General features: G+C 30.9%; 3 protein-coding genes across 3 annotated transcripts; 2 read left to right on the top strand and 1 right to left on the bottom strand.

Moving 5' to 3' along the window:
• The first annotated feature begins 14 nt into the window (after nucleotides 1-14).
• On the top strand, nucleotides 15-15,646 carry LOC131845856 (uncharacterized). The gene is made up of 11 exons (XM_059194995.1): nucleotides 15-205; nucleotides 2,851-3,109; nucleotides 3,588-3,742; nucleotides 6,217-6,416; nucleotides 6,842-7,349; nucleotides 7,459-7,617; nucleotides 10,930-11,126; nucleotides 12,171-12,334; nucleotides 12,960-13,163; nucleotides 13,746-13,913; nucleotides 15,091-15,646. The coding sequence occupies exons 2-11, from the start codon at nucleotides 3,013-3,015 to the stop codon at nucleotides 15,513-15,515; spliced, it is 2,277 nt and encodes a 758-aa protein (XP_059050978.1). The 5' UTR covers nucleotides 15-205; nucleotides 2,851-3,012; the 3' UTR covers nucleotides 15,516-15,646.
• LOC131845928 (esterase E4-like) lies at nucleotides 15,203-26,089 on the bottom strand. Its single transcript, XM_059195091.1, has 5 exons — nucleotides 25,898-26,089; nucleotides 24,808-25,764; nucleotides 21,228-22,486; nucleotides 20,622-20,827; nucleotides 15,203-15,253 (listed from the first exon to the last, which is right to left on the bottom strand). The coding sequence occupies exons 1-4, from the start codon at nucleotides 26,087-26,089 to the stop codon at nucleotides 20,629-20,631; spliced, it is 2,607 nt and encodes an 868-aa protein (XP_059051074.1). The 3' UTR covers nucleotides 15,203-15,253; nucleotides 20,622-20,628.
• LOC131845855 (uncharacterized) lies at nucleotides 17,496-19,842 on the top strand. The gene is made up of 2 exons (XM_059194994.1): nucleotides 17,496-18,211; nucleotides 18,299-19,842. The coding sequence occupies exons 1-2, from the start codon at nucleotides 17,496-17,498 to the stop codon at nucleotides 19,806-19,808; spliced, it is 2,226 nt and encodes a 741-aa protein (XP_059050977.1). The 3' UTR covers nucleotides 19,809-19,842.
• Nucleotides 26,090-27,483: the final 1,394 nt, after the last annotated feature.

Genomic DNA, 27,483 nt, shown 5'->3' with positions numbered 1-27,483 from the left:
AGTCGTGTCCGCTCTTATACGTATACATTGATTTACAGTAAAATGATTCTATAAAAAATAAGTCTACGATTTGACAAAATAAAATTTTTAATATAGCAATATTTGAAAACTATTGTAGTTACCTACTGTAGGAAGTGTACTTGCTTCAAGAGCAAACGATAAAAATTGAAGTGAAGTTTGATAAGGTTTTTAATTCAGTACTGCGGTGAGTATAAGTTTAAAAATTGTGGATATTTTATATTTATTCATTGTTATTGCTATATAAAAATAATATTTATATTATTTAGATCTCGAAAATATTTAAATACTATTTTTAAATATTTTACTTACATTATACAGATAAACAATAAAATTCTTACTTTTGTAATTAAATATTAGACATACATTTAATGAAAAATAGATCTATTATATACTGACAGTTAAACCGTATACCTAAGTAGGTATGTGCTTAAATCAACAGAGAGCGTAAAAGAATAACACAAAACATTCAACGTGCAAGTGCAGGAAAGTATAATATCTACGACAATTATTATTGCAATTTAGATCTAAATAATGTATTTGGCTTTACTCAGTCATGTACCCATTTACATATACAGTGCTACACGTAAACTAGATTCAGAGTAGGTATGTAAGTAAGTTTCTTGGTATGGTTAATCAATAAGTAATAAATAATCCTGAATATGCTGTCTTTGTGTTGAATAATAATGAAATGGTGCACTCGTCTGCGCTAACGGTATAAGCTGGACATGGCCGTAACTACCTTGTGACCCAGGAGGGTAGGGCCAGTTTTTTTGGTTCTATGGGTAATAGACAATTACCATATTCCTAAATTTATTATCAATACATAAAACATTCATAACAATATAGCAATAAAAAGTAATGGTGTAGTAGTTTGGCAAAAAGTTATGGGAATTGATGTATGCCCTGATTATTGTAAATTTTCTGTGTAACTGGGCTACTTATTCTTGAAAACGTATACGTTTGTAGATATTGTATTCTAGCAAATATGTATTTAAAACAAATTGTGATTACATATTGAACGACTACGTAATAAACGAGACATACCTACTAATCACTTAAGTAGGTATATTCGTAAGATAATTTTTATTTGATACTCTGACAACGTAACATACATAAACAAGTATTCCACGGGCAACATGAGCTACAAAACTGGATGACGCTTATAAGGAAAAATTAATTTCACTCTTTTGCGACAAAGTTACAAAGTCAGCGAGGTTTGATATTGGTTCGAGAGTACCTACTTTAAATACTGGTGATTTAATCACATGGAAAGCATAGAAACGTCTAGAAGCATCTTTATATGGGTAATTAAATATTTGGAAATATACACAATGTTATTCTATTTCAGAAATTGAAAATTTTCTTAATTAATTCACCAGGACGACTCATAATTGAAACCAGTCATTAAAAAATATATTATTATGGGTTTAGAATAAAAAATATATTATTATGGGTTTAGATAATTCTAAACCCATAATAATATATTTTTTAATGACTAATACCTATGTTTACCTAATTGTGAGCTATGCAATATTCGCAATTACGTCTGTAGAACATTATTATCATTCGGAATAAATGAAATCCTATGACGTTTAATATATCATATGATAAATGTGAGTGATAAGTAATTAGTTCTCTTGCGTGAGGTAACGGTATGGGTATAAGAGGGCAAAAGTAGATGAAAGTTATATTGAGTCAAGTCAGTCTATGTTGGCAAATTTACATAAAATTGGCCTCGACGGCTTATAGGTTTGTTAATTTACTGAATATTAATTTTCAAAAATCTTTTTTAATAATCAAAGTCGCAGCGAAAGCATTTATTCAAACAGAATATCATTAGAGTAAAATAAAACAATTATAATTAAATTCGATAATATATTTATATTTTTAATGTAAATCCATCAAGTAATATTTACAATATGTTGTATAGGAGAGAAATAATAGTTATCAAGCATTATAAATAAAATAAGAAAAGATATAAAATGTGAGACCCCCAAATAGGCAAGTAGCTAGGTACTTTTGTATAAGAAAAACCGATAAAACAGCATCGTAACAGAAATATCACGATATTTAGTAATCTGTACAAATATTATGTTTATTTAATATTTGTACAGAAAATCCCTGGTTTAGTTTATCATATTAGGTATTTACCATTTAACATTGCAATGTAACTAGGAATTTTAAACGTGATTCAATACGTAACCTAATGTTTTTCCACAGAAATCACGTACACTGGAATTGTGTATATTTTGTGGCGATAAAATACAAAGAACCATTATACGATTCTGTGGATTTTAAGATAGTAGGTATGCACACGCTCTCAAAATTGTATAATCTAATTTTATTGTTTGAATGGCGTCGATCGACGTTCTAATTGTTCTTATTTATTTAGGGAACTATAATTAGATAATAAACAAAATGGAATCGGTTACTATATTATTATATAGGTACTTATTATATTACTTTTGTTATTATATTATTAGATCGAGCCTTATATGCCGGTGGCACTTTTAATATCGTCGGTGTAGAGATATGTATTACAGGTACTTCATCAAAAGTAAGTGCGATTCGTAAATAAAAACTATATTTTTTATATTTGGACATACCTAACAAAGTCCGCAGCCTGGCGCTCTCTTAAGACATGAAGTCTCTGAGCTGCATTATTTTGCCGCCAAAACTTCTTATAGCTTCCACCACAGTTTTAAAACGGGACAGGACTCACCGCAAATCCCGCTTACAGTACTTACTAGTATGTATGCTATGTCTAGTACGTGTTTGTAACATATATGTTTATTGTCTGTATAAATAATATTCACAATCTTGTTTCAGATATACAAAAAATATAATTTCCATATGTATCAAGTACATCGACAAGGGATACATGTGGGAGGCTGGGTGAAGAAGAATTTTCTCACGTACTTACGTGACGTGGAAGGCGCCTAACACATGACTGTACAATTATAAAGTTACCTATTAGTGAAATATACCAACATGCATTTCTTACGTTCCTTCTTTAAAAGGATCACTGATGATCTCAAACAGAAAAAACTAATACCGCTGAAGATATTATTCTTCGTACATGCATCAAGTGAGTGTATAATTATAGTAATAACTACTATTATTGACACTCAGTAACGTTTAATACGTGTTTCATCATGTACATCCGCGGAACTTCGTCAGTATCACATTTTCCCCGTTTTAGCGACACGTTCCTTTACAGCTTCTCTCATATTGGTCGTAGTGTGAATTGATATACTCTTTAGCCTTTCTGCATAAATGGGCTATCCAACGCTAAACTAATTTTCAAAATCGAATAAGTAATCTGTAATCGGTATCTAGATACCGATTATAGAATATCCAAATTTATATACTTTACCTCATTTTAATATTACATATACCTACCTATATTTTATATCTACAGATTATACAAAAAGCTTGTTTACATTGTAATAAATTTAGACCCAATAAAAAAGGCATGAAGTTTAATTGATAATAAAATCAAACATCCTCGTCATTCAATAAGATGTCAGTTACTTGATTTGTGACGTATGATTTGTATATTTCAGCTTTATTTGTGTTGTATCCTTACCTGACGATACATATGCGCGAGCTTGGCATAAATGTGGAGGAGACGGCTATAATGTCAGCCGTGACGCCTGTCGTTTCAATAGTGATGCCGCCACTTGCTGGAATGCTCGCCGACAAAATAGGAAATTTTAGGGTTTGTATATGTTTACCTATATATAGAATATATGTAGATATGGAACACAACTACAAACTAAAACAATTCAACGTTTGGTATATATTTTAGCCATGATATTGTAAAAAAAGACTAGGCAATGGAAAAGGCTAGTAGTAGAGAACACAGTTAAAATGAGAGAACATGGTAATTAAATATACATTTGTTTTATTGTTCTTCAGTTCAGGATCACACAAACCTATTAAATTTAAAGATGTATTTTTTTTATTTAATATGGTTTTTAATCAGTAATTTTCAGTATACCATTGTCTAAATATATTTGAATACTGTTTAAAGTTTAAGTAGTAGTTTTATAGTTACATATATAACATTTCGTATAAAATTATTGGGTAGAGCGGTAGTTCATTATCTGAAGTGGCTCCAAGTTTGTTAAGGCATGACTTATGAGGTACAGGAACCTGAGTAGGGCGAGTGTTTGAATATTTGGAATTTTTTGTGATTTTTATGTGTCTGGTATTTTACTTTGCATCAATATTTAAATTGTAGAGTTTCGTACGGTAGTTACATAGAAAATAACATCCAGATTTCTCATTTACTACATCTATCATAACCATTATATAGCGAAATATTGCCGTAATCTGTAGTAGGTATTATTGTATATAATCATAATATAGTTATAATGTGAAGATTTGTAACAAAATGTAGGTAATTACCACTTCTGTCGATGTTATACATATTTTATAATTTTTTGATTGCTTATTTAACCTTCATTTCCGGGGACGTTCCGGTTCGATTTAATCGACTTAATGTACAGCATCCGTGATGCGAATTACAATCATTCCTGGTTACAATAACCTTTACCTTGCATTGTAGTTGTATTGTTAACGATCGTCCATAGGACCAACTCGTCCCGTATTGATATGCGCGCGTCACAAGTTCACAACTAGCCAGCCGGAAGCAACTTCGTTGCGACGCTTAATATATCCACGTAATAAATGAACGCTACTGACCAAAATATGAAGGTACTCTTTGTTTGATGGAGTCACAAAAGACAATAGCGTATATTTTATTGTTCAGATTATTTACACATGACAGTTAAACTTACGTCATTAGTTTATTAAAACGATTTTATAAATTGTTACGCAGTTTTGAATAGGCATTAGGTATTTCATTACTAGGATATCCCAGGATTAATTCACATAGCGCTATCAAGTCCTAGCTACCAAGCTAAGCAGAGCTTGTGTTACTAAATAACTGATATAAATAATAAATATTATTTTTTGTAAATACTACATAACGTATATAGAAAACACCTAGACCGATACAATCAATCATACTCTTGAATATAAATGTTTGTGTCGTGCGTGATTGGGAACAACCGAGGTTGTCTATGATAAAGAGCATTTTCTATTTAACTTAATTATTATATCAATCGGAATATAATCGTATCCAACACACTTTAGGAAATTCTTCTACATTTTAAATTTACTCTAATTTTAAGTGTCTTTTAGGGTTTTGGTACTTAGCTATATCAAAGTAGTATTTTGCTTACAATATAATTGACAGGATTTAACTATAAATATTCTTCATAATTCTTTTTTATCGATGTTATTGCTTGAAACAATAGTTTTTATTCATCTAGTAGTTCTATGGATTTAATTGCCTTGTGACTTCCGTGACAATCAAGTGTATGTAATTACGTTGGTACAGCGTTACGGGTTATGCATTCGAACATCTCTATTCTTGGATGACATTTGCCGAGACCGAAGTTCAATTAAGTACCAACCTAAAACAGCAATTTATTCGTTTCTGTCGATCATGCTTCATACACGCCATATCCTGTTGTTTTCTCACAATACCCTATAATTTGCGTACTTATTTTGTGTGTCGTTTTTTTTCCATACGAGTGACTTCATTGTGAATTGACATGCGAGATATATCAATCTCAATTTTCTTTATTTGTATTGAATTCTATAATTAAAACGATAACGTAGATAAAAATATGTTATGAAATGGTTTAAATTATATATTTTCTATATAAGTACTTAGATGAGATAGATTACTATAATGTAATGAATTTAGCGTTTTTTATGCATTTAGGAAACATTGTGCATGTAGAGCTGGGACTACTAAAGAGATACTGGGACTACTAAAGAGATACTCTTTGCACTAGCGCAAAAGCTTCCTGGCTACGATGATATAGCTATGTAACTCTTTGTCATATAGGCTTCATACAAATACCACATCCAATAGTATCTACACAAAATGGCGGTATTTTTGTGTAAAATTAGATCCTAGTAATAATATTGACGACGATCATTAAGATCGTCAAGAAGTCATGAAGGGCTTTGGCAATAAGTGTATTCCCTTAGTGATAAATTTCAGTATAAAAATACTTACGAAAAGAAAATATTCACCAAAAGATATTATCTTATCTGTACCAAAATTAAGAAGTATATATTTATTTTTGCAAATAAAATTATATTTTGATACAGTTACTGCTGGCTTTAACATCGACGCTGGGTGGTGCAACGGCATTGTTGTTACTGGCTGTACCCGTGGGGAGAATAACCGTCACCTTTCCCGCTGCTGTAGAGCTTCTTGCAACTTGCAACACCGATGGTCTGCATCTTCGCCATATGAATGATTATCCTTGTGTGCCATTACATCCTTATGCATACGACATTAATCTCACGTAAGTGTCTTCTTATAAATTAGTAAATTTTGTACGAATTAATAATGGCTATATAAGGCCAGATCTAATATTACATATGTATTTTGGTGAAAACACATTTTTAAAAGCGATCTAGGAATCGCAACGTCATGGGTATTACACGAAACTGATATATTTTTGTTGCTGTTCCTGTTAGTGTTTGGTACTATGTATAATTCTTTATTACAGATTAATAGTATTATTATTAAATATATGTATATTAATTATTAATGCACGTGTGTGAATAAAACCAACCTGAGTAACCTGAAAAATAATTAATGAATACAAAATTTGACACTTATCGATACTCTATCAGTAATAATATGATGGAAGAGCTTCTTGCTATTTGTTTTATAGTGTCCATAATATTGTTCAAATAAATATTCAATAAATGTCCATTGTTTTAGGGTACTATCTTGTGGGTTTGTCTGTGATGTACCAGATCATTTGTCATTGGATGAAATAGAAGCCATAACACACACTCACTCCTATGATGTAAAATTGCAATCTCAAACAGAACAGCGTCTCATATACCGACACACAGTAACTTCAATGATACCTCATACGATGGCTTCAATGAAGGACCAAAGTACAGCACGCATTATGATAAACAACCCTTATATAAATACGACTATTTCCAAAGTTTCCAATGATCAAATATTCTTCCCAGCGCCGAAACTCTTTATAATGGATTGTTTACAAGATAGCACAAATGCTACGTGCTCTCTAGGTAGTGATAGTATATTTATGGAATTAGCAGAAGAACAGAAGGAACTGAATTATTATGTCAGAATTTCTCCTGATGCACAAATAGCGTCTGCCGACGTTCGGGATTACTCTGTGAGAGTCGTATCTGCTTCAAATATAACAGAAATCGATGGAGATTTTGACGGTGTTACATGTAAAGATAATTTTGTAAGTAAATATTTAATGATATACATAACAGCTCCAACAATTTGAATTGTTGGAGCTTTAATTTTTTAGTTTATAGGTGTATGTTCTTATTGTAATATCGTTTTAACAGGCTAACAATGTGAATGGCGTGCGGGTCCAAACAGAGACGTTGCAGTTGAAACAATGTTCAGCTGCTTGTGCCTCTGCAGTTACACGGAATCAGTTGTGTGATAATCAACAGAAACAGATAGAATTGGATCCTGCTTTTACTTTCTGGGCTTATCTTGCTGTAAGTAAGCATTAAGTACTTATATAAAAACTATCTGACCCGGCCGATGTTATCCTGTCCGGAAAGTGTCAATGAAAAAGAACCAAAGCACTTTCATTTGGTTCTTTTCCGTATATTCTTGTTCTGTTATACAGCTGAACTCGGCAAGTATCCGTTACATTCGTACCTATTTGCATAAAATAAGGTAGGTAACAGTAAAAAAATAATTTAGGAATCACGTAGTATTCCTATTTACGGAAGTCCATATAATTTACGTGTGTTGTTTGTATATTTGCATATTCAATAATGTAACATATATTTTAGTAAGCACTAGTTACATTGTCATATAACACAAAACCGTCGCTATAATATACAAAATAAGAGTAAGGAGAAAAAAATATCGTAGAACCTCGTCAGCGAGTTAACAACATTAGGAGTCATAAAAACATGTGATAATGGTCAACTGCTAGCGGACCGAGATCGTATCGATCGTAAATAATATTGCTACTACTACATAGTAGATACTACCAATTCAAGAAGGCGTAGTAATTTGATGGCGCGTTGTTACGGTTATACCTCTTTTGGTGCATTAACGTGCATAGCGATTGATAAATTTCGCTATCAAACTTCAAAAACAATATTCTAGTTATTTGATGACAAACTTATTTCTATTAATTAACTAACTACTTTTCGTCGTGGTTGCGAACACGTGGAACCTTAACGTAAACATATGCAGATTGACCGACGGAACCGCTGATAGGAAGATTGTCGGTTAATAGCAACTAACTGGGTAATAGCGAACTTGATACGGCGGGCGCCTGACCCGGTCCATTGCCTACATATTCGTACAAGTCGCCTGCTGCGCCCAGCTTTGTGCCATTATACATTTCTTTGCGCTTCTACTTTTTGTTATATTTTTCTCGATTCTCGGTCAAGCGAGAAAAATGCTATAACAATACACTATTGATACCTACATCATGGTAGAAATCAGTTCCAAGGGTAGGAAGTGTAGGAAAAATTTAGAAAATCATATATTTTCTTCTTCTATTGTGCGACCTGTCTAAAGAAATTACAATTTGGTTAGAGGTGCTACTAATTAAACAATTATATTATTGTTGAGCAATGTTTTTTGACTTTCAATTAATTAATGAACATTCTGTGTTGTTAAAGTCAACACGATGTCTATTTACAATAAAAGTAAGGTCAAAGTCTTTGCCAATTTTATCAAGAGAAGTCAAGATTAAGAAGTTGTATATATACGCAGTCACTACATAATAAATAACCAGTGACTGTTGCGAAACCTTGCCTACTCTTGTTTAAATTCTTATACGCCTATACTCATGTAGATATATACAAATCCTTCAAATGATTTCTATGTTTAAATTTATAATTTATACTTATTACGAAAATTAAATTGTTTTTAAGTATAACCTACACATAGTAAAGCAAATTTTATCAATACGATTTATTTATTTATAAGGTAACCTTGCATTTAAAAGGCTGTAGAGAGAGAGAGAGAGAGAGAGAGAGAGAGAGAGAGAGAGAGAGAGAGAGAGAGAGAGAGAGAGAGAGAGAGAGAGAGAGAGAGAGAGAGAGAGAGAGAGAGAGAGAGAGAGAGAGAGAGAGAGAGAGAGAGAGAGAGAGAGAGAGAGAGAGAGAGAGAGAGAAGCTTTCTCTGATGGGTAGTAAAATGGCAAGGTGAATACTAAGAATATTTATATAATAAAAGTTCAAATATTGCACTTAAAATTCAAATATTATACCTACTTACTACATTTATATTAACACAAATAATGAAATAAGTATAATGATTGACTCGTTAGTAATTGTTTCTTGAATCTATTAATAACATCTCTATTTATAAAACGGTATAATAACTTTGTTTTGAGACGTAGGACGTAACCTTCGGAATGATTTAAGTGATATATAGTATTTAAATTCTCTTACAAATACTTACAATTAATATGCAGTGTTGATAAACAGTATATACCTATAGTATGTTACGTCTATTATAATATAATACTTTTCTTATATTTTCTGTTTGGGAATAACATATAGTATTTATAGTAAAATAATAAGTAATTTTCTTAATCAACAATTCATTCAATTGGTTAATAAAACTACTGATTTTTAATTAAATTATAGTTGGGATAGGTGCTAGGTATTCCAATATTAATGTAATGATATTAGTAGTATGTATGTATAGTAAGTATTATGTTATCCATACCAGGGCTAAGGTTTATGCATCGAGTCTCATAAGTGGTCTAGCGATTTAATATACCGCCTTATTTGCTATGATGGCAAATTTAAATATTCGCACAATAAAAAAATGTATATTCATAAGTATGAGTGTTTATATGTATAATATATTTGGTATGGATGTTTTAGAGGTATATAGTGTATGTATTTTTAGTATTTACAATATATATTTATATATAGACGGATACATATGTATATACAGGACAGTTCTTACATGTATTCTTGGTAATACAACTATTATGTTCATGGATGCTTATTAAGTAATCGCCCATGTGTATCTACCATCTTACACTATAATTAGGTAATAAGTAATGCAATTACGTTAATGTCCCTTGTATTCCGTTCTGCGATAGGTATAGTAATTAAACTGTTGGTTGTAGTTGTGTGATGCTTCAATGATCATTGTACCTTTATTGCTAGCTCTGCGCCTTCATCCGCATGTGATACTCGCGGATATTATTGCGCAAGACTTAGTGTAGATTTGACCTTGTTCCACATGTTATGACTGGTTGTAAGCTTAACATACATACAAACATATTGTTGTAATTTTGAAGTACAAATACAAATAAGGCTTAAAATAAGTTCTAAGAGATCTGTCCTAGAACTTTAGAATTGCAAGGAACGTTGTGTATTTACGAGCAGTAAAATTTTATGTACAATTCAAAACTACAAACTTTCGTAAACTTTTACTTTGTAACATAAGCATAGGAGTTATGTTTGTGGGTATAGATAGTATTACATATACATATCTATACTCATAGAGTTGTTTGTGACTATCAACGCGTAGTCAAAACTGTTAAGTTTAGAACGCTGTAATATGGTTGGAAGTTAACTGTTAAGAAAAAATAAGTATTTACCGACACCACGTGTGCATACCCGTCAGCACTAAATAATTAAACTTGCATTTATATTAATTGAAAAAGGATAATTTTGTAATGACCTATTTATGTGTTTTTAATCTTTATTATCTAAGTCTTTATTATCATCTCATCACTTTGAATAAATTTATTGTTTAGGACTAATTTAATTGATGTTTAATATCCTACTAAATTGATGATTTCTGGCTGTTTCTAGGTTCGTGTCTTTATTGGAATCATTGGAGGGACGGCTTTTGCAATGTTTGAAGGCGCTGTAATCGCTATTGTTAGGGAACAAAAGGCTGACTACGGACTCCAAAGAGTCTACGGTAGCATCGGAGGCATGATCTCATCGCCCTTGTCGGGTCTACTAATAGACTATGCTAGTCGTGGCAAAGGATATACCGATTTCAGGTACGCGTCACTGTAGAGATAGGTATACCTATCAGAGAATTTATTTCCCAGAAAATAGAAACCAGACCCTTAAAATATTCGAACAGTTTGGAGTGATGTTCATTTGTTTTTTTAAACAGTTTAATAAATACATTTAAAAAATTTTAAAGTAAAAATAGTACGTAAATATATATTAGTTATAATAAACGGTCTACACTTATAAAATTCTTGAAAATTACTCTTCCAAGGGGCTTGTGCGAGTTTTCACAAGAATTATTCTGACACAAATTTCTACTTCTTAATATATGTACTAGTTTAAGTTATTATTAAAGTTAATTAAATAATTTAAATTACCAGTTTAATGTTACTAAGTATTCATTTTTTCAATAAGTTCTCATACCATATCATAGTTTTCAAGGATTTATTTAATAATTTTAATTTAGCGGATAATTATGAAGATATCTACTTAATAATGTCAATTAATTTAATTACAACCTTACAGAACCATGCTTTATTAGCATCTCAAATCAAATCAAAATGTATAAAGCAAAGTCGCTGTTGTCGGCTATGTGTCTGTTTCTTCGCTTACTTCTTCTAAATGACACAATTATTATAAACATCAGTAAAATGTGAATAAAATAAAATAATTTATTCACATTTTACTGATTACAAAATATTTACAGATTATAATATAATTATATTTAGTATTTAGTTAATGGTACATGGTACACCATTAACTAAATATAGAGGAATCAATACAGAAACAAAGAACCAAATTAGATTTTTAAAATTCTATAATATTCACAGTTGAAGTCCACGACAATACTAAATGTAGTAGGTACTTGAATTTTATATATTTGTATGGTTTGTATATGTAAAGAGCAATACAGATATCATGTCATCATGTGACATATATGGTGAATACAAACTAAAAGCAAACTGCTTGACTATACATGAGATAGAGATATCCATACAGGCAACTTTGTATTGGCAGTAGTTTATCAATATTATTACTTTAGCAAATATGTGTGTCTGAGTCATTTATGTTTTAATTTATTTCCATAGACCTGCTTTCTACCTGTATGCGATCTTGAAAGTGGCATCTGGAGTATTAATGCTGAGTATCGACTTGGAATTTAAACAGCCTGCTCAGAATTTATTGGAAGATGTTATAAGTGTTTTCAAGAACATTGAAATTGTGGCACTATTTATTGCTTGCTTCATTATGGGTAAGAATGAAGTTTAAATAATGACTAAAATATTATAATGTATAAATTCGTAACATTAATTGCCTGCTACTCAATTGGGATATATTTGAGTACATAAAACGAAACATTGAAAATTGTATATTATATTATTGTTTATATGAACAGAAAAATATATACCACAGCATCTATGTTATTCGGAAGTAATAATCTTATATAGTATTGGTAATACGTAAAAATTATTATAAATGTTTGGTTTCATTAACTATTATTGTTCTTAGGTTTGGATTATTTGACTCTATGATTGATTTGATTAGAAGAATATCTTGTGTTTCCACTCATTTCGTTACTAAGATCTTGTAAAGGGACGATTAAGGAAACAGATTAAAAGTAAATTAGAGAAAGAGAAAGAAATATCGAAATAAAAGACCATGGCCGCATGCATACATGAATGCTAAATATTTCCACCAGTGGGGCCACCAATAATGTATTGATAATTACAATAATAAATAAACTACGTAGGATTTAAATGCTACGTAGACGAAATACTGCCTAGATAATTTAACTTATAATTACAATAATTTATGCGGGTGATGCTTAGTTTATACAATGTAGGTAAAAAGGTACTTATATATTTTGTCCTTTTTAGGTACTGCGTGGGGTTATATAGAAAGTTTTCTATTTTGGCTCCTCCAAGACATGGGAGCATCTCGATCTTTGATGGGCATCACTATTACAGTAGGAGGAATTGCTGGTCTCCCACTACTAGTGCTCTCAGGACCTATCATCCGGCGATTGGGGCACGCGAATGTTTTGTTCATTGGTTTCATCTTTTATGCTATCAGACTGCTTGGTAAGTTTGTCTACATAGTTGGTCTTGATACTATTTTAATGTTATGGATATGCATAATACACTATTTTGTAATTATGTTTGCTAAGGTATACATTAAAATATAAATAAAGTTTGTTACCTCTTAGTGATGGAAAAGGTGACATAACCATTAAAATCTAAATCGTCATATTAGTCAGTATACAGTAAATTTATATGAAAAATCGCAGCAATAGCTTAATTGAAATACCCGTGCGAAGTCGGGCGTCTCTTTATTATATTATTACAAAGAACTCTGTTTTTCACAATCTTACCATATAAAGATTTTGAGTTTACCTATTAGAAAATAGATTCTCAGAACTACTACTCATGTATAACATTTTTCGTATTTTATCATTCGAAATTAAAAAAAACATATAACTCTAAATTTTTACTCCTCTACCGTCAACCCCTATTTTTTAATAGCGATATTTATTTATATTTTTTTGATTTGATAATACTCTTACAAGAATAAAATTGTTTAGTAAGCATATTCAAGTGCTGAGTACATTATAGTAGGGCAAAGTGTCTTCGTCCTATAGTAAAATAAGAATATCTGTTATGCAGGGTACTCACTAATCTACAACCCGTGGTTATGCCTGATCTTTGAGGCTCTGGAGTCGGTGACGTCATCATTGTCATTCACGGCCGCCGTCACGTATGCCGCCCGCCTTTCTTCCACCACCACGGATACCTCTGTGCAGGGATTACTTGGAGGACTCTACTACGGAGTCGGTATGTCTCTTCTCATCGTCACTATGTTCCAGTTTCGTAAATGTCTATACTACATTCCTAATTATTTTTAGCGAGATACTCTTGCTAATAATAATTACGGATTCTATGTATAATTTTTCAAGTTTTGAATACCTACATTTAAATGGTTCAGGAGGTTTTTAGCATGTCTTGGTCTTAGCATGTAAGCACAACATTGTTTATATTTTTTTCTTTATTAAATATTGATAGTACCTTTAAATATTTTATGTATATGTGACATAAAATCAATATTTGATAAAGAAAAAAAATATAAACAATGTTGTGCTTACATGCTAAGACCAAGACATGCTCAAAACCTCCTACTCCTTGATAGTACCTTTAAATATTTGATAAAGAAAAAAAATATTAATTAAAATATTAACCTATTCCAAAATTACAAATAGGAAAAAATGATGATGATTTTTTTGTTCGGTTTTAAATATTGAAAATACTTAACACATTTAAAAAATATCCTTCAACTTATTGAATTATCATCTTTATGTACATTTAGTAGGTCTGAAAGAATACGACGTAAAATATGTTTTAAGTGTCACTTAAAACATATTTTGCGTCTTGATGGATGGTCCAATTTTTTTTGGACGAATTAGGATTTAAGTAGTTTATAACTGATTAATTATATGGCAAAATAACGTTTGTCAGTCAGAAAGTTTTACTAATTTGCGAAAATAATGACAACACATAAAATAATATATTGCATTCATATATTCATCAATACTCGCAAAAAAGTTCGTTGATGTAGATATGTCTAACTATTATGTTATCTGTGGTCTAAACTAACTTAAATCGTAATAACAATTTTTTGTTCACACTCGTCAATCAAAACATGAGTATTATTTCGTATGAGATAATAATCGTTGGTTGTTGGTAAGGTTTCATTTCGCATGTAAGTTACAACGAGTATAGAAATAAAACTTTAAACTTGTACACATTATATATATATATAATGTGTACAAACAAAGTTTTAAACATTGGTATTCCAATAATTTAAAATTGGTAATCCAATGAAGCTTAATTTGGTATATTACTTGACTGATTATTACACGTTACTATGTATGTACTACATATATACCTGTTATATTATACTATGGATGTTAATATAACTTTACATTAAAATCATCATATTAATATTACTTTCCAGGTAAGGGATCCGGAAGTCTAATAGGTGGTTATCTGATGAAGTTTTTCGGAACCCGACCAACATATCAAATATTTGCGGCTGCAACTTTCATAACAGGATGTATTTATTATTTGTTCAATCAATTCTACATCCGAAAGAAAGTTTCAAATCAAGACATCGACATCTGTAAAAAGAAACCAGATTTAGATGTCGAATGTAGAGAAACGATGGCCATTGATAAAGTTAATTCAACGACAGATGTCGCTGATAAAACGAACACTAGCAAAGAGCCTGATAAAATAAAGGTGTTAGATTTGAACCAACATAAGTCTACTATTGACAGTATAGATGGCGGTAGTGACTCGGGAGTTGATAATCCGGCCTACAATGACACAGAAACTTCTTCGAATGACACAAGAAAAGATGACGGCAAATCTAACGGGTAAAATTAGGTACGTTTATATTCTAAGAACAATAACGAAATATTGTTCTTAGTCTATATTAATACCTTGAGTGATGTAATGAAAAATTTTCAATGTAGTTTTAGCAATTATTATAATTAATGACAAATAATGTATATAGGTTTTAAATTATTGTATCTATTACGAATAAAATATATTAAAGCTGTTTTGTGTTATATTTTGTAACAATTTGATTTCTAGATATTAAAATAAATAATGTTAGAATAAACAAAAGACTTTAAAATAATTTTTCTATCTATGCTGTGGTGGGATTAAACACACTGACTTATGAATAATTTAGTTTTTTTAAGGTAAGGTAATATAGAGTAAGTTGTAGTTTTTGTTGAGATAATATATTTAGAGAGAAGAGTACCTACCTACATTTAAGAATTAGCTAGATAAGTACGTAACAGTTTTTTTGGTTTATTATTTGATTTTATCCATAAAAGTCAATAATGTAACTATGAAATTGAACACCAACAACACATTTTGTCTGCAAAGAAACTTTGTTGACATCTCAAAAACTCAAAAATAACTGTGTCGTTAGCAATATCGTATTATTATTCTTATATCTAATCTTTACATATGATTTATCTATATATTATTTATCTACATAAAGTAAAAACATTGTAGCCCATTTTACGAAAATTGCGTGGATGGAGGAGTATGAAATATAGTTTGTATAGAGGAGTGCAGAGTGCTAATATCATGCATAAAATATACATTAAGTCAATAAAAAAAGTCACATACATTATCTTTCTCTCACTATCTCTATCTTAGTATTCAGTAAGAATGTTAAACATAACCATAATAAATTCATTTATTAGTTATTAGTGAAATACCGCTCACTCAGTATATAAATATAAATCTAATATAAAACCCCACACTCAGTATAAAAAAAAGGTTGTGTATTCTGAATTAGAACCTTAATAATGTTCAAACTTATAATTTAAATTAATTATGGTCGAATTTCGAACATTGGGTGACCACTAGTAGATTATAACTATTTAGATTGTCCACTTTAGCAATTTTGGATAACGGTTTGATAAGTTGAGATAAGGGTGGAATGCTATTTTATACATTTTCTGTCACAAAACGAACGATGAAAAAAAAGTTAAACCCGATTTTCGAATTTATAAATGAACCCCTTTCATATAATAGTCCACATTGTAGCTGCGAGTATTATCTTTAAATATGTTTATTAAATCTTATGTTTCTGATAAAATTGGACTAATAAAAACTATTCCAAATTTCAAATAAATTGCTAGACGGATAAACAAGTAGGTAGATAATAGTCATGTTGTACATTCTAGCCCTAAGGCAATCCTAAAACATGATACTACATATATGTCGTAATTACGTAACAGTTGAGATATAAAATATATTTTTAAAGTAAATACTATGAAATTCAATAATTTGTTTTATATATATACTATTTGCAAAAATATTTAATAGCTGTATGTCACAGAAATCTGCAAACATTACAGTCAAACAGCTGTAGATACATAATGAATAATGATGTTGAAGTTATTCTTTATAATTTCAACACCACTAATATATTACGAATATATTTTTAGGACATAGCGCATATGAAAAAGTATATTCTTTGATACTGTGATCATTTAGCATAATTTTTGTAGATTTTTGGCGTGGGATTGACATAAACTATACTAAATAAACAAAATAACTTGTACAAATATGTAACACTTTCTTTTAACCCTACTTCAAGTGACATTGATTATTATGCTAATAAATGTAAATTGTAACTCGGGTGCAGGTCATATGGATCGTGTTTCAGCCGTGCTACATATCCATGTACCGCTAAAAATTATCACAATTTTACACTAGGCAGCTCAATACGTTTGACATTTGAACATCTACATACTTATTCCTCATTATCTAGTCAGTAACCGAGTGGTTCACTCACTAAGTCGGAAGTAAAGACAAATGTAAAAAGTTATAAAAATGAAAAAAATAGTCTTTGTGTGTACACTGTTTGTGTTTTTATATAAATTTCATGTCTATTGTTTAAATATTCCTGGACCTTTAGTGTACGTGGTAACACCTTCATCGCCACTTGCCGGAGCTAACGAAGGAAGATCTGCGCCATTCTACTATCATAACTGGATTAAAAGGATGGATTCTCCGCAAAATATGTCAACTACAACAACGTCTAAACCGAAAGTCAAAACACCCGACTTGATATTCGCCGAGTTTGAATCAGACAGCAGTGATAATATGAGGAAATCAATAAGGAAACTTTTAGAAAAAGAAAGAATAGAAGCCAAGTCAAGTACTACAATGGGATCAATATATGTACCCGACGATGTCATTACTAAAAGTACACATAAATTTTATGAGGCAATAACAGAAAACATCGAGGAGACCTCACAGCCAACTAATAATGATAATTTTAATTTGTATACTGATTCTCCTCCTGCTCCCGTGTATATCAGGCCGATTACGGAATCATCAACTATTACTACAATCGCAACACCAGTTGATGTGAAGAATATTTGGCACGTAATCGATAGTGAAAAATATAATCAGTACTCTGGCCAATGGAATGAAATACCTATTACATCAGAAGTGAATAAAGATATTACATTAAATAGTAATAAAGTAATAAATCAAGATAACGAGGAAGATATTGCAATTGACGAAAACTTTGCTTTGCCAGGGTGGGTACATCAATAATATAATAATTTTATTGATATCTACTTTTATAAATTATTTACGTACAATTTTTTTTTATTTTATAATTACAGATTTGGAACTAATCCAGGAAATGGAGCAGAGAATGAGTCACGAGCTATTCGAACGGAACCTAATATTCGCTTTCCATATGTGAGCTTAAAACCATTTCAGATAAAAAACCCAAAAAACCCCCTGCCAAATACATTACCTACTAGTAAAAAGGGAAATGGCATGTATACTAATTTAGATAATTTTCAAGAAATTCGAAATCCGGTTAGAGGTGAAGTAGAAGACGTAAATTCTATTCGTCAACCTATTGAACGCTATAATCCAGCACAGCCATACTTACCTCATGATTACGGGAGTAAGTCTAAACAATCTAAACCTATTTCAACACCAACGAAAACTGTTGCTAATTTAGTTCCACCACCACCTCCGGCTCCACCTAAATTAACTGCAGATGACTTTCCCTCGCCGACAAACTATGAGTCATTTCCTCCTTATGCACTGTCTGCGCCAGATCCTGTTCCAATGGTATCATCTCCACCAGTAAAACCCCCTTCTGTATTGTACCCACCCCCTGTAGATATGTCTAGTGACTCTGGCTTTGATTCCCCTCCAACTGACAGTGACAAGGACGAAATGCCAATGGATCTAGGATATCAATACAATTCCCCTCCTTTTGTACCAACAAATCCACCTGTAAAAAAACCATTTGATCCTTATGATAAACCACCAATGGTTATTACTACTCCACCCACTAATATTGCTGGAGGATATTCTTATAATAAACCTGCAATGTCTTATAATAGTCCACCTGTAATGAATATGGGAGGTTATACATATAATAAACCAGAGCCAACTATGAATTCCATCCCTGATGATAAACCTGATTTTCATGGTTACCACTACAATAAACCAGCGCCCGCTCCAACACCAGAAGTTCACTCGCCATTACCTACCTATGGGCATCACGATCCTTCCCCGTATCATTATGAACCTGATTATCCAGAATTGATATATGATAAGCCCTATGGCAGCATGGATGATTCAAAGATTGGAAATGACACTAAAGGTGGGGATGATACAAAATACTTAGGTATGATGCCACCGCCACCGCAACCGTCACAAGATATGGATATGAATTCAGATATGAATACTGACGACAACGGGTTTCCACATGATTTTCCTGGATATTTTAAATATCACGACGACGACCACGGTTTTTACCATCATCACCACCATCACACTACGACAACGACAACGACTACGGAAATGCCTCGTGTTAATAGGTACAGTTATTATTATTTAGGAAAGAAGTTATACTACTTGCCATTGTATTTTAGTGTGTATTTCATAATTTACGTAGGAGCATTAATAATTAAGGCTATTTTGAGACATAAAATTGTATATCCAAACAGTTGGCGACCAAATGATTCAACTGCCACATTTTTCTCTAAACGATCTGTAGATTCTTGGGACTTTTCAAATGAAACCCTAAATGAGGTGACAGGTCGGATAACGAGAGCTCTTGCTGTGGCAGCTGAAAAATATATGACTGGAAACACGAAAAATAGATAAATAAATTACAAAATTACGTATTAAATAGTCAAATATCGATTAAGTATAAGTGTTGTGAACTGGACATATTTAATTTAGTTAGTTGGAATTAATATTTGACCAAATGTTAAGATAATAATATCGTATTAGTTTATAAAATAGTCCATTAAAAATATTTAAATATTGTTCATTAGCACAACAACGTAAAATTAGATGTTAATATAAATAAAATATATAGTTGTTATTAAAGTATATAATAAAATATACATGCTAAATACATAGAATACATGGTTTTATTAAAATTAATTCATAATTGTATGAAATTAATAATAAAATAAGACAATATTTTACTTAGGTTTGAAATTAGGTTGTCTTATAAATACATATATTGCAAATCTCCCAGTTTTAAGCGTATAGTTATCAATAACTATAAGCTAGACATATAGTCTAGTTAGCACTTGGGATTACAACTTATTTCGTTTCATATTAAAATATACCTATATATAAATTACTATAAAATAATTTATAACTTAATAGATTTCCATTCATTAAATTATACCTATATTAAATTACAGAATACCAAAGTAAGGAATAAAATACTAACTACTACTATGTAATATTATGTTATCTGTGCTACTACTAACTACTACCACAGATAACATAATCCACTACTAACTGATGACTATAACTATTACAATACTAAGCCTTTCGTGTAAAATACTCTTCACACGCAAAAGTATGGTTTGTACACGGCAGATATAGATAACATATGAATAGAAATAGTTTTTAACCTTAGTTTACATACGTAATGCCAATAAATAAAGGAATACGAACGGCACGCTTACAGGTCTTCGTTTTCTGTGTAATCCATTTGAAAATTCTTGTTCAATTTGTAGAAAAGATCCCAAAATGCCATTCGATCATTGAAGTTTCTATGCTCAACTTTAATATCTTTATCTATATTTAAGTAAGGTCTCATATCTTTTGTTATAATTGGCCATTTCACAGGTAATAAATCCGTTATCTCGGGAGTAGGATCTCTGAAAAATATAAGTAGAGAAGATATGTTGTTAAGTCTGTCGAGAGAATTTAACGCAATTTGGTGCTGGTGCTTTTGATAATGAACATTGATAATCGTTACATACAAATCATATCCTTTATGTCAGAAAATATCTTGTTTTATGTTTAGATTATAGACGTACCAAGTTAGCTATAATAAAAAAACAAACATATCAAAGCACATACATACAGGTACTCGTAAAATCATGAAAAAATTGAAAGTATACCTAATTTAATTCGGGTGTCATATGAAAATCTTTCAGCAGTGATCGATTTTTGAGGCATTAAATTTATTTAGAAACTAATTTAAATCTCAAAACAAATAATTCGTTGGAATGATTAAAGTGAATGTAATAGTATGTATTAATATTTATAACATACCCATACTTTGCAAAGTTGGCCCATAATGTTGTGATTCGATCGATAACGGTTCGATCTTCAAGTGATGGATTGTCTTTAAAAAAAGATACATCAAATAGATATCCTATTTCATCTGAATGTGCTGCGTTTCCAGTTGTAATATTGAATATTTTTTTAGCATAATTTCTTTCCCCGGTGTAAGAAAACAAATATAGGAATATCTTTGTAATTCCATTGTTCATATAATTCTGGACAGTTCTTTCAGAGGGATGAACAAATCGAAAATCAGATGCAAAATTTCTTATACTATCCTGGACTGTATCACTAAACACTTCATCGCCTAAATAAAAGTGTCGACTTATTTCTTCCATTTCTTTATAATAAGAACTTTCAAAACTAAATGGAATATTCAGTAGTTCTTCAAATACATTTGTATTATTAAAAAAGCTAGGCTCTTTAATTCCATACTGATACAGCATTTCATCATTGTTATACCCTATAAGTACTGGAATATTTTTAAAATTTTCAATTTTCACATTTATAGGATGTTCGGTAATGAAATTATCAGTGTTATCATAGTCTGTTTCGACGCAAGGTTTAAATGTCGGTGTTAAGTCCAAATCTATCATCGAGGCAATTACTAAATTTGTGTCTATTTTTGCTAAGAACTGTAAAGCTTCATTTGTTATATTAGTTTCGAAACCAAGGTATTCAGCTAATTTGAATAGACTGTCTGTATTTGATCGCGTTAATGCCCAAGGGCAGAAACTAGTACCACTTTGTAAGATGACGTTATTGAACAGCTTTTCTCGATTATATAACAAATGGTAATCAACAGATGCTCCACCCGCACTTTCACCAAATAAAGTAATTCTATTTATATCGCCACCAAATGCATCAATATTATTATTTAGCCATTTTAAAGCTATTAGTTGATCTTTAAGGCCCTGATTTCCAGGTACCTCTGGCGTGTTTAGACACATGAAACCATAAGGTCCCAATCGGTAGTTTAGGGTTACCAATATGATGTTATGGTTAACTAAGTATTTCGGTCCGTAAATATATTTCCCAGCAAAACCTCTATTAAAGCCACCACCATATAACCAAACTAGTACTGGTAAACGATTATTGGAACTCGCTACATCAGGAACATAGATATTAAGATGTAGACAATCAAGTGACCCTGCTATTGTATTGGTCAATTCTTCAAGCTGCGGACATATAGCTGAGTCATCATAGGCTTCAAAGACATCTGAAAATTCAGCTGCTGGTGTTGCTAGCTAAAACAATAATAAATTGCATAATTCATTGAATTGGTTCTAAAAATAACTAATTCGACAATTAATTGTTACAATTGCTTGTTTTTCAGCAAGTTACTGTTTTTAATAAGTAATACGATTCGTAATCATTATAATAACTTTTTATTATGCACAGAGAATAATAGTAAGGAAAGTTATGGGTATATATTAGAAAATACCCATATTAGAAAAAGCAGTCCTTAAAGCAGTTTTTTACAGCAACCTGGTAACTCAAATTATTATAGTCCAATTAACGTGTAGTGCGTATATTATTTAATGTCAATAGATAATTAACATACACAAGTAAAAATATGTACTTGTTGAATTAAAATTCTTAAGTAGAATTGGAAAAAAGAAAAAAAGAAGAAGAATAAATTGCCAAAAAGAAGATACGACTAGATCTGAAAATAAAGAAAATGAGGAGCAGGAATTCTTTTGCCCGCTGTGTGGAGAAAAATACATATTTTCACCGAATGAAGACTGGATCCATTGCAGCATCTGTAAGAGCTAGTGGCATGAACAATGCAATAACTTTGAATAGGAAATGTTTGAACTGATGTATTATTACATCCTCAATGTCAATTTTCTAGTTTATCGTATGAGTCTGACTCTATTTACTGTATGTCACATATTGCGCACACTTACCCCTATACTTGGGTACGCATTTAAATTGTTTTGATTTTATTGATTTTCAAAGAATTTGTGTAAATGATATTTATTTATTTTGTGTTTAAGTTGTTGATTATTAAATGTTTTAAATAATAAACCTTGTTTTGTTTCAGTTAACTTAAAATATTTTATTATATGATACTTCAAACCTTAAGTGCGTACCCCGCTTATACGTTTCAGAATTAAATTGGCTATTCATACTAAATAAATTAATATAGATAGTTTAGTAATACAAGCAAAAATATCATCACATGGAATAAACAGATTGAAATAATGTATGGTTAAAAATTTTAAAACTAAACGATTTCTTGACCCAGTAGTAAACATTTTATTAATATTATATCACTATAACATTTCTTCATATAATTTAATAATACTATGGTAAACATTTTACTAGGAATGTCTTAACTCTGTTATGCATTGTCAATTGTCATTGCGATCTCCTTTAAGGCGTTTTCGATTGAGATCGAAAAAGAGGTCCAAGTATGCCATCCTTTCATGAAACGGTCTCTTCCTTACGTCAATATCTTGATTAATATTTAAGTATAACATCGTCTCCTTTGTGGCAGCCGGCCATTTTATGGGTAACAGTTCTGTAGTCTCAGGTGTGGGATCACTGTTGGTTTAAAACAACACAAACATTTTGTAGTGTTATTATAGTTGTTCTTATAATATGTTAATATATATTTTTGTGTTTGACGACTGTGTTAGTATGCGGGTAATTTTATTAATGTCTAGTATTTTTACGCGTAAGTAAATGTCATCTTTGTCTAGAAAAGAGGAAAGGAATTCAGCATCAGTTAGCCCATTAGTTACTTCAACACTGTAAAGTAGCTCCTGTTCAATTTAAAAATTGGTCTACTTAAACTTTATAGGGTATTATCGAATAAATTAAGAGAACACTTTGTACGAATTCGCGTAGGTTTATCAAATCCAAAGTATTATTAATGTGTCTTAAACCATTAAGACCACACGCTCAACAAAATGGTGTCGTAGATACTTGCAAAATTCCCAACTTCAATAAATCAGTATGAACTTAATATTAAAAAAATATCATAATGTCATTGTCACGTTCATATTTATATTATCCTTTTTACCGGAATAAATCGTTTAAGCCACTCTTATGAATTAGTGACTATGACCGAATTAAAAACTTCTAAAATCTTTCTAGTCAACTTAGAAGTACAGTAAACATAGCCATTTTATTTATACATATAATAAATGGACATTTCAATTAAATAAAGTATTTTCATATTTAATTCTTTTCTACGGGTTTTACTCGTGCTTAATTGAAATAATATTTTTAATTAATAAATGAGATATATTTATACGTAATATTCTAATAGAACTTACTTGTATTTAGCAAAATTCGTCCACAATGTAGTCATTCGATCTATAACTAGCTGATCTTCCGCTGTTGGATTTTTATTCATGTATGATATATCGAATAAATAGCCAATGTCATCTGCATGTAAAGCATTTCCTGTAGTAATATTATCTTTATTCTTTACAAAATTTCTAGCGCCATTGTACGAAAATACGTAATTAAATACAACGGCATCATTGTTAAGATATTTTTGAATGCTTCTAACAGAAGGATAAACGAATTTAAAATCTGACATATAGTTTGTTACATTTGTTTTCACTTTCTCATTTATTTCTTCGTCTCCTATATAAAAATGTCGCACATATCTTTCCATTTCAATTAAATATTCATCTTCAAAATCAAAAGTTTCTAGCAAGTATTCGTTAAATATATTTGTATTATCGTCAGAATCAACAAAATTGGCATGCATTTCGTCGTTGTTAAAACCTATAATGAAAGGTATATTATTTAAATTTCCAAGTTCTATATTATTGGGATAGTCGATAATTAGATTTTCCACTCCCTCAAACACTTTTTCTATACATGGTCCAAAGGATAATTGAAGTTCATCCGTTGCTGCAATCACTAAGTTGGTGTCGACGGTTGCTAAAAATCTTAAAGCATCGTCGGGTATATTTGTTGAATAACCCAGCTGCTCAGCTAATTTTATAGGTGCCTCTTTATCGGATTCTGAAATTATCCATGGACATAATGATGTACCACTTTGTAGTATAACGTTTTGAAATAACTTTCCTGATGCATACAAAAACTGCAAATCTACTGAAGCGCTACCTGCACTTTCGCCAAATATAGTTATTTTATTAATATCGCCTCCAAAAGCTTCAATATTGTCATTTATCCATTTCAGTGCTGTAAGCTGATCTTTGAGACCCTGATTTCCTGGTATTTCAGGTGTATCCAAACACATGAAACCATACGGTCCCAGTCTATAGTTAAATGTCACCAAGAGAACATCATGTCGAACTAAATATTTTGGCCCATATAAGAAACGACCAGAGAATCCAATATTAAAACCGCCACCATATATATACACCAATACTGGGAGGCGATTCCTGGAGCTGGCAGAGTTGGGTACATAAATATTTAATTGTAGACAATCCAGGTTACCCACTATATTGTTCTCGAATTCTTCTATTTGGGGACAAATTGCCGTATCATCATACGCCTCAAATACGTCCGAAAATTCAGGATATGGTTTAGAAGCCTAAAAACAATGGGGCTCTTAAATTGACACATACTCAGCAATTGAATTAATGTAGAAGAACTAAACAAGAAGAATTATGAGCAGTAGCGTCAGTTCTTTAAATATTACGAAAGTATTCAGTATATTTACTTACACTAAATGGGTTTTCTGGATCGACAGTAGCATAAGGAATACCCAAAAACATTGAATATGCACCATCACTGGCCCTCAGCCCTCGTACTAGCCCTACTTTCGTTTCAACTAAAGGATCAATTCTTAACGTTCCAGTAACTTCACGCAAAAACAAGAATATTAATATAAAAGATACATTTGTAGACAGAGCCATCATTGTAACTGTAGCCATAACTGTAACAATACTACAGGTGTACAATACATACAAATATATTTTAAACAAATGTTACCACAATATTACATTCGATAGAAGTATTTCAGAATCAGATAAAACAGTCAAAATTATCTCGATTATCAATTGTTACAATATCATACGATAAGTAGTAAGTACTTAACCCTTTCAGATGTGAATTTTTTTTTCATCAAATGGATTTAGTAAATTCCATGTGTTTTAGTATAATAAGGAGACTATAAAAAAATAAATAAAAATCTAGTTATAATGAACAAATGAATACAATCGTTTTCAATCGGAAAGCTTGAGAGTTTAATATTTATTTTTTAAATTATATATTATGTCTACAATTGTGCATGCCAGTTCTGAAAGGGTTAAGATACAAAATAATACGAGTGAACTATGGGGTTGATGATAAAAATAAATCCTAATTTATTAGTTAATTACAATGTGCATGCAAATGACACAGGTTATGTTTAGTACAGATTTATCGCAACTGGTTATGGACCGACCTGTAGAGGACGGAGCACCTTGCGGTGCAGTGACGCGTAACTAAACATGCTAGTCGACACTCAGGTAAGTGCATCACAAACATTTTGTTCGGCCGCATACTACGGTTTACGCCTGAATACGCATATGAATTAGATTAATGTTATGATTTTCTATATAAGTATAGTATATGTGTGTATAATAAGAACAATAGTGTTTGATATCTATATTTATAAAATGTATGTACTATGTATATTATTATAGTTATATATGTGAATATGATTTAAAAAATAATTTAGTACGATATAAAATGAAAATGTACATGAACATACAAACTTCTACTGCATCACTTATTATCACATATTCTTTCACATAATCTTAATACATTTTGTTATTATTCTTATTATTTCGTCTCGAAAAGGCGCATGTTTGTTTACTCCTCTTTATCTTGGCTTGATTAGAAGAGATCGCCATTCAGTGACAAGATCTTGCTTCCTACAATGATATATGTATATCTTATCTATATATTAAGTTATGTAATCTTCTCTGATGTAAATAAAAAAATGTTATAATTTAATTTCAATCACAGAAACAATACTCACCCTTTTTTTTATTTTAAATTCGAGTCTCACTTGCTATATATACGTTACAATTAAATTAATTAGATTTTTAGTAGTTTAATTACACAAAGACAAAATAATAATGTAATTAATAGTCAATTCTTAGAACAATAGTGTTTGATATCTATATTTACTTTTAAATAAAGTGGTAGCTTCCAGCACGCTCGCAAAATCAGTAATCACCTTTAAGAAACTATATAAGAATTGTTTATATTCTATATATATATGTTTCTTTTTTATTTTTCTTTTTAGTGTATATAATTGGTT

The sequence above is a fragment of the Achroia grisella genome, unplaced genomic scaffold (assembly GCF_030625045.1).
Source record: "Achroia grisella isolate CSIRO2021 unplaced genomic scaffold, CSIRO_AGI_Agris_v1 utg487, whole genome shotgun sequence".
Classification (NCBI taxonomy): Eukaryota; Metazoa; Arthropoda; class Insecta; order Lepidoptera; family Pyralidae; genus Achroia; species Achroia grisella.
Note: the sequence above shows the minus strand (reverse complement) of the source record. Positions and strands in the feature narration are given on the sequence as shown.

Bases quoted from the DNA above. Each gene is read 5' to 3' on its own strand.
- LOC131845856 (XM_059194995.1), top strand. From the start codon at position 3,013: ATGCATTTCTTACGTTCCTTCTTTAAAAGGATCACTGATGATCTCAAA. The intron at 3,110-3,587 runs GTGAGTGTATAA...TGTATATTTCAG, and splicing joins ATTCTTCGTACATGCATCAA to CTTTATTTGTGTTGTATCCT. The intron at 11,127-12,170 runs GTACGCGTCACT...TTATTTCCATAG, and splicing joins AAAGGATATACCGATTTCAG to ACCTGCTTTCTACCTGTATG.
- LOC131845855 (XM_059194994.1), top strand. From the start codon at position 17,496: ATGAAAAAAATAGTCTTTGTGTGTACACTGTTTGTGTTTTTATATAAA. The intron at 18,212-18,298 runs GTGGGTACATCA...TTATAATTACAG, and splicing joins GAAAACTTTGCTTTGCCAGG to ATTTGGAACTAATCCAGGAA.
- LOC131845928 (XM_059195091.1), bottom strand. From the start codon at position 26,089: ATGGCTCTGTCTACAAATGTATCTTTTATATTAATATTCTTGTTTTTG. The intron at 22,487-24,807 runs GTAACAAACTAT...TTATTGTTTTAG, and splicing joins ATGAGAAAGTGAAAACAAAT to CTAGCAACACCAGCAGCTGA. The intron at 20,828-21,227 runs GTATGTTATAAA...TATATTTTTCAG, and splicing joins GCCAACTTTGCAAAGTATGG to AGATCCTACTCCCGAGATAA.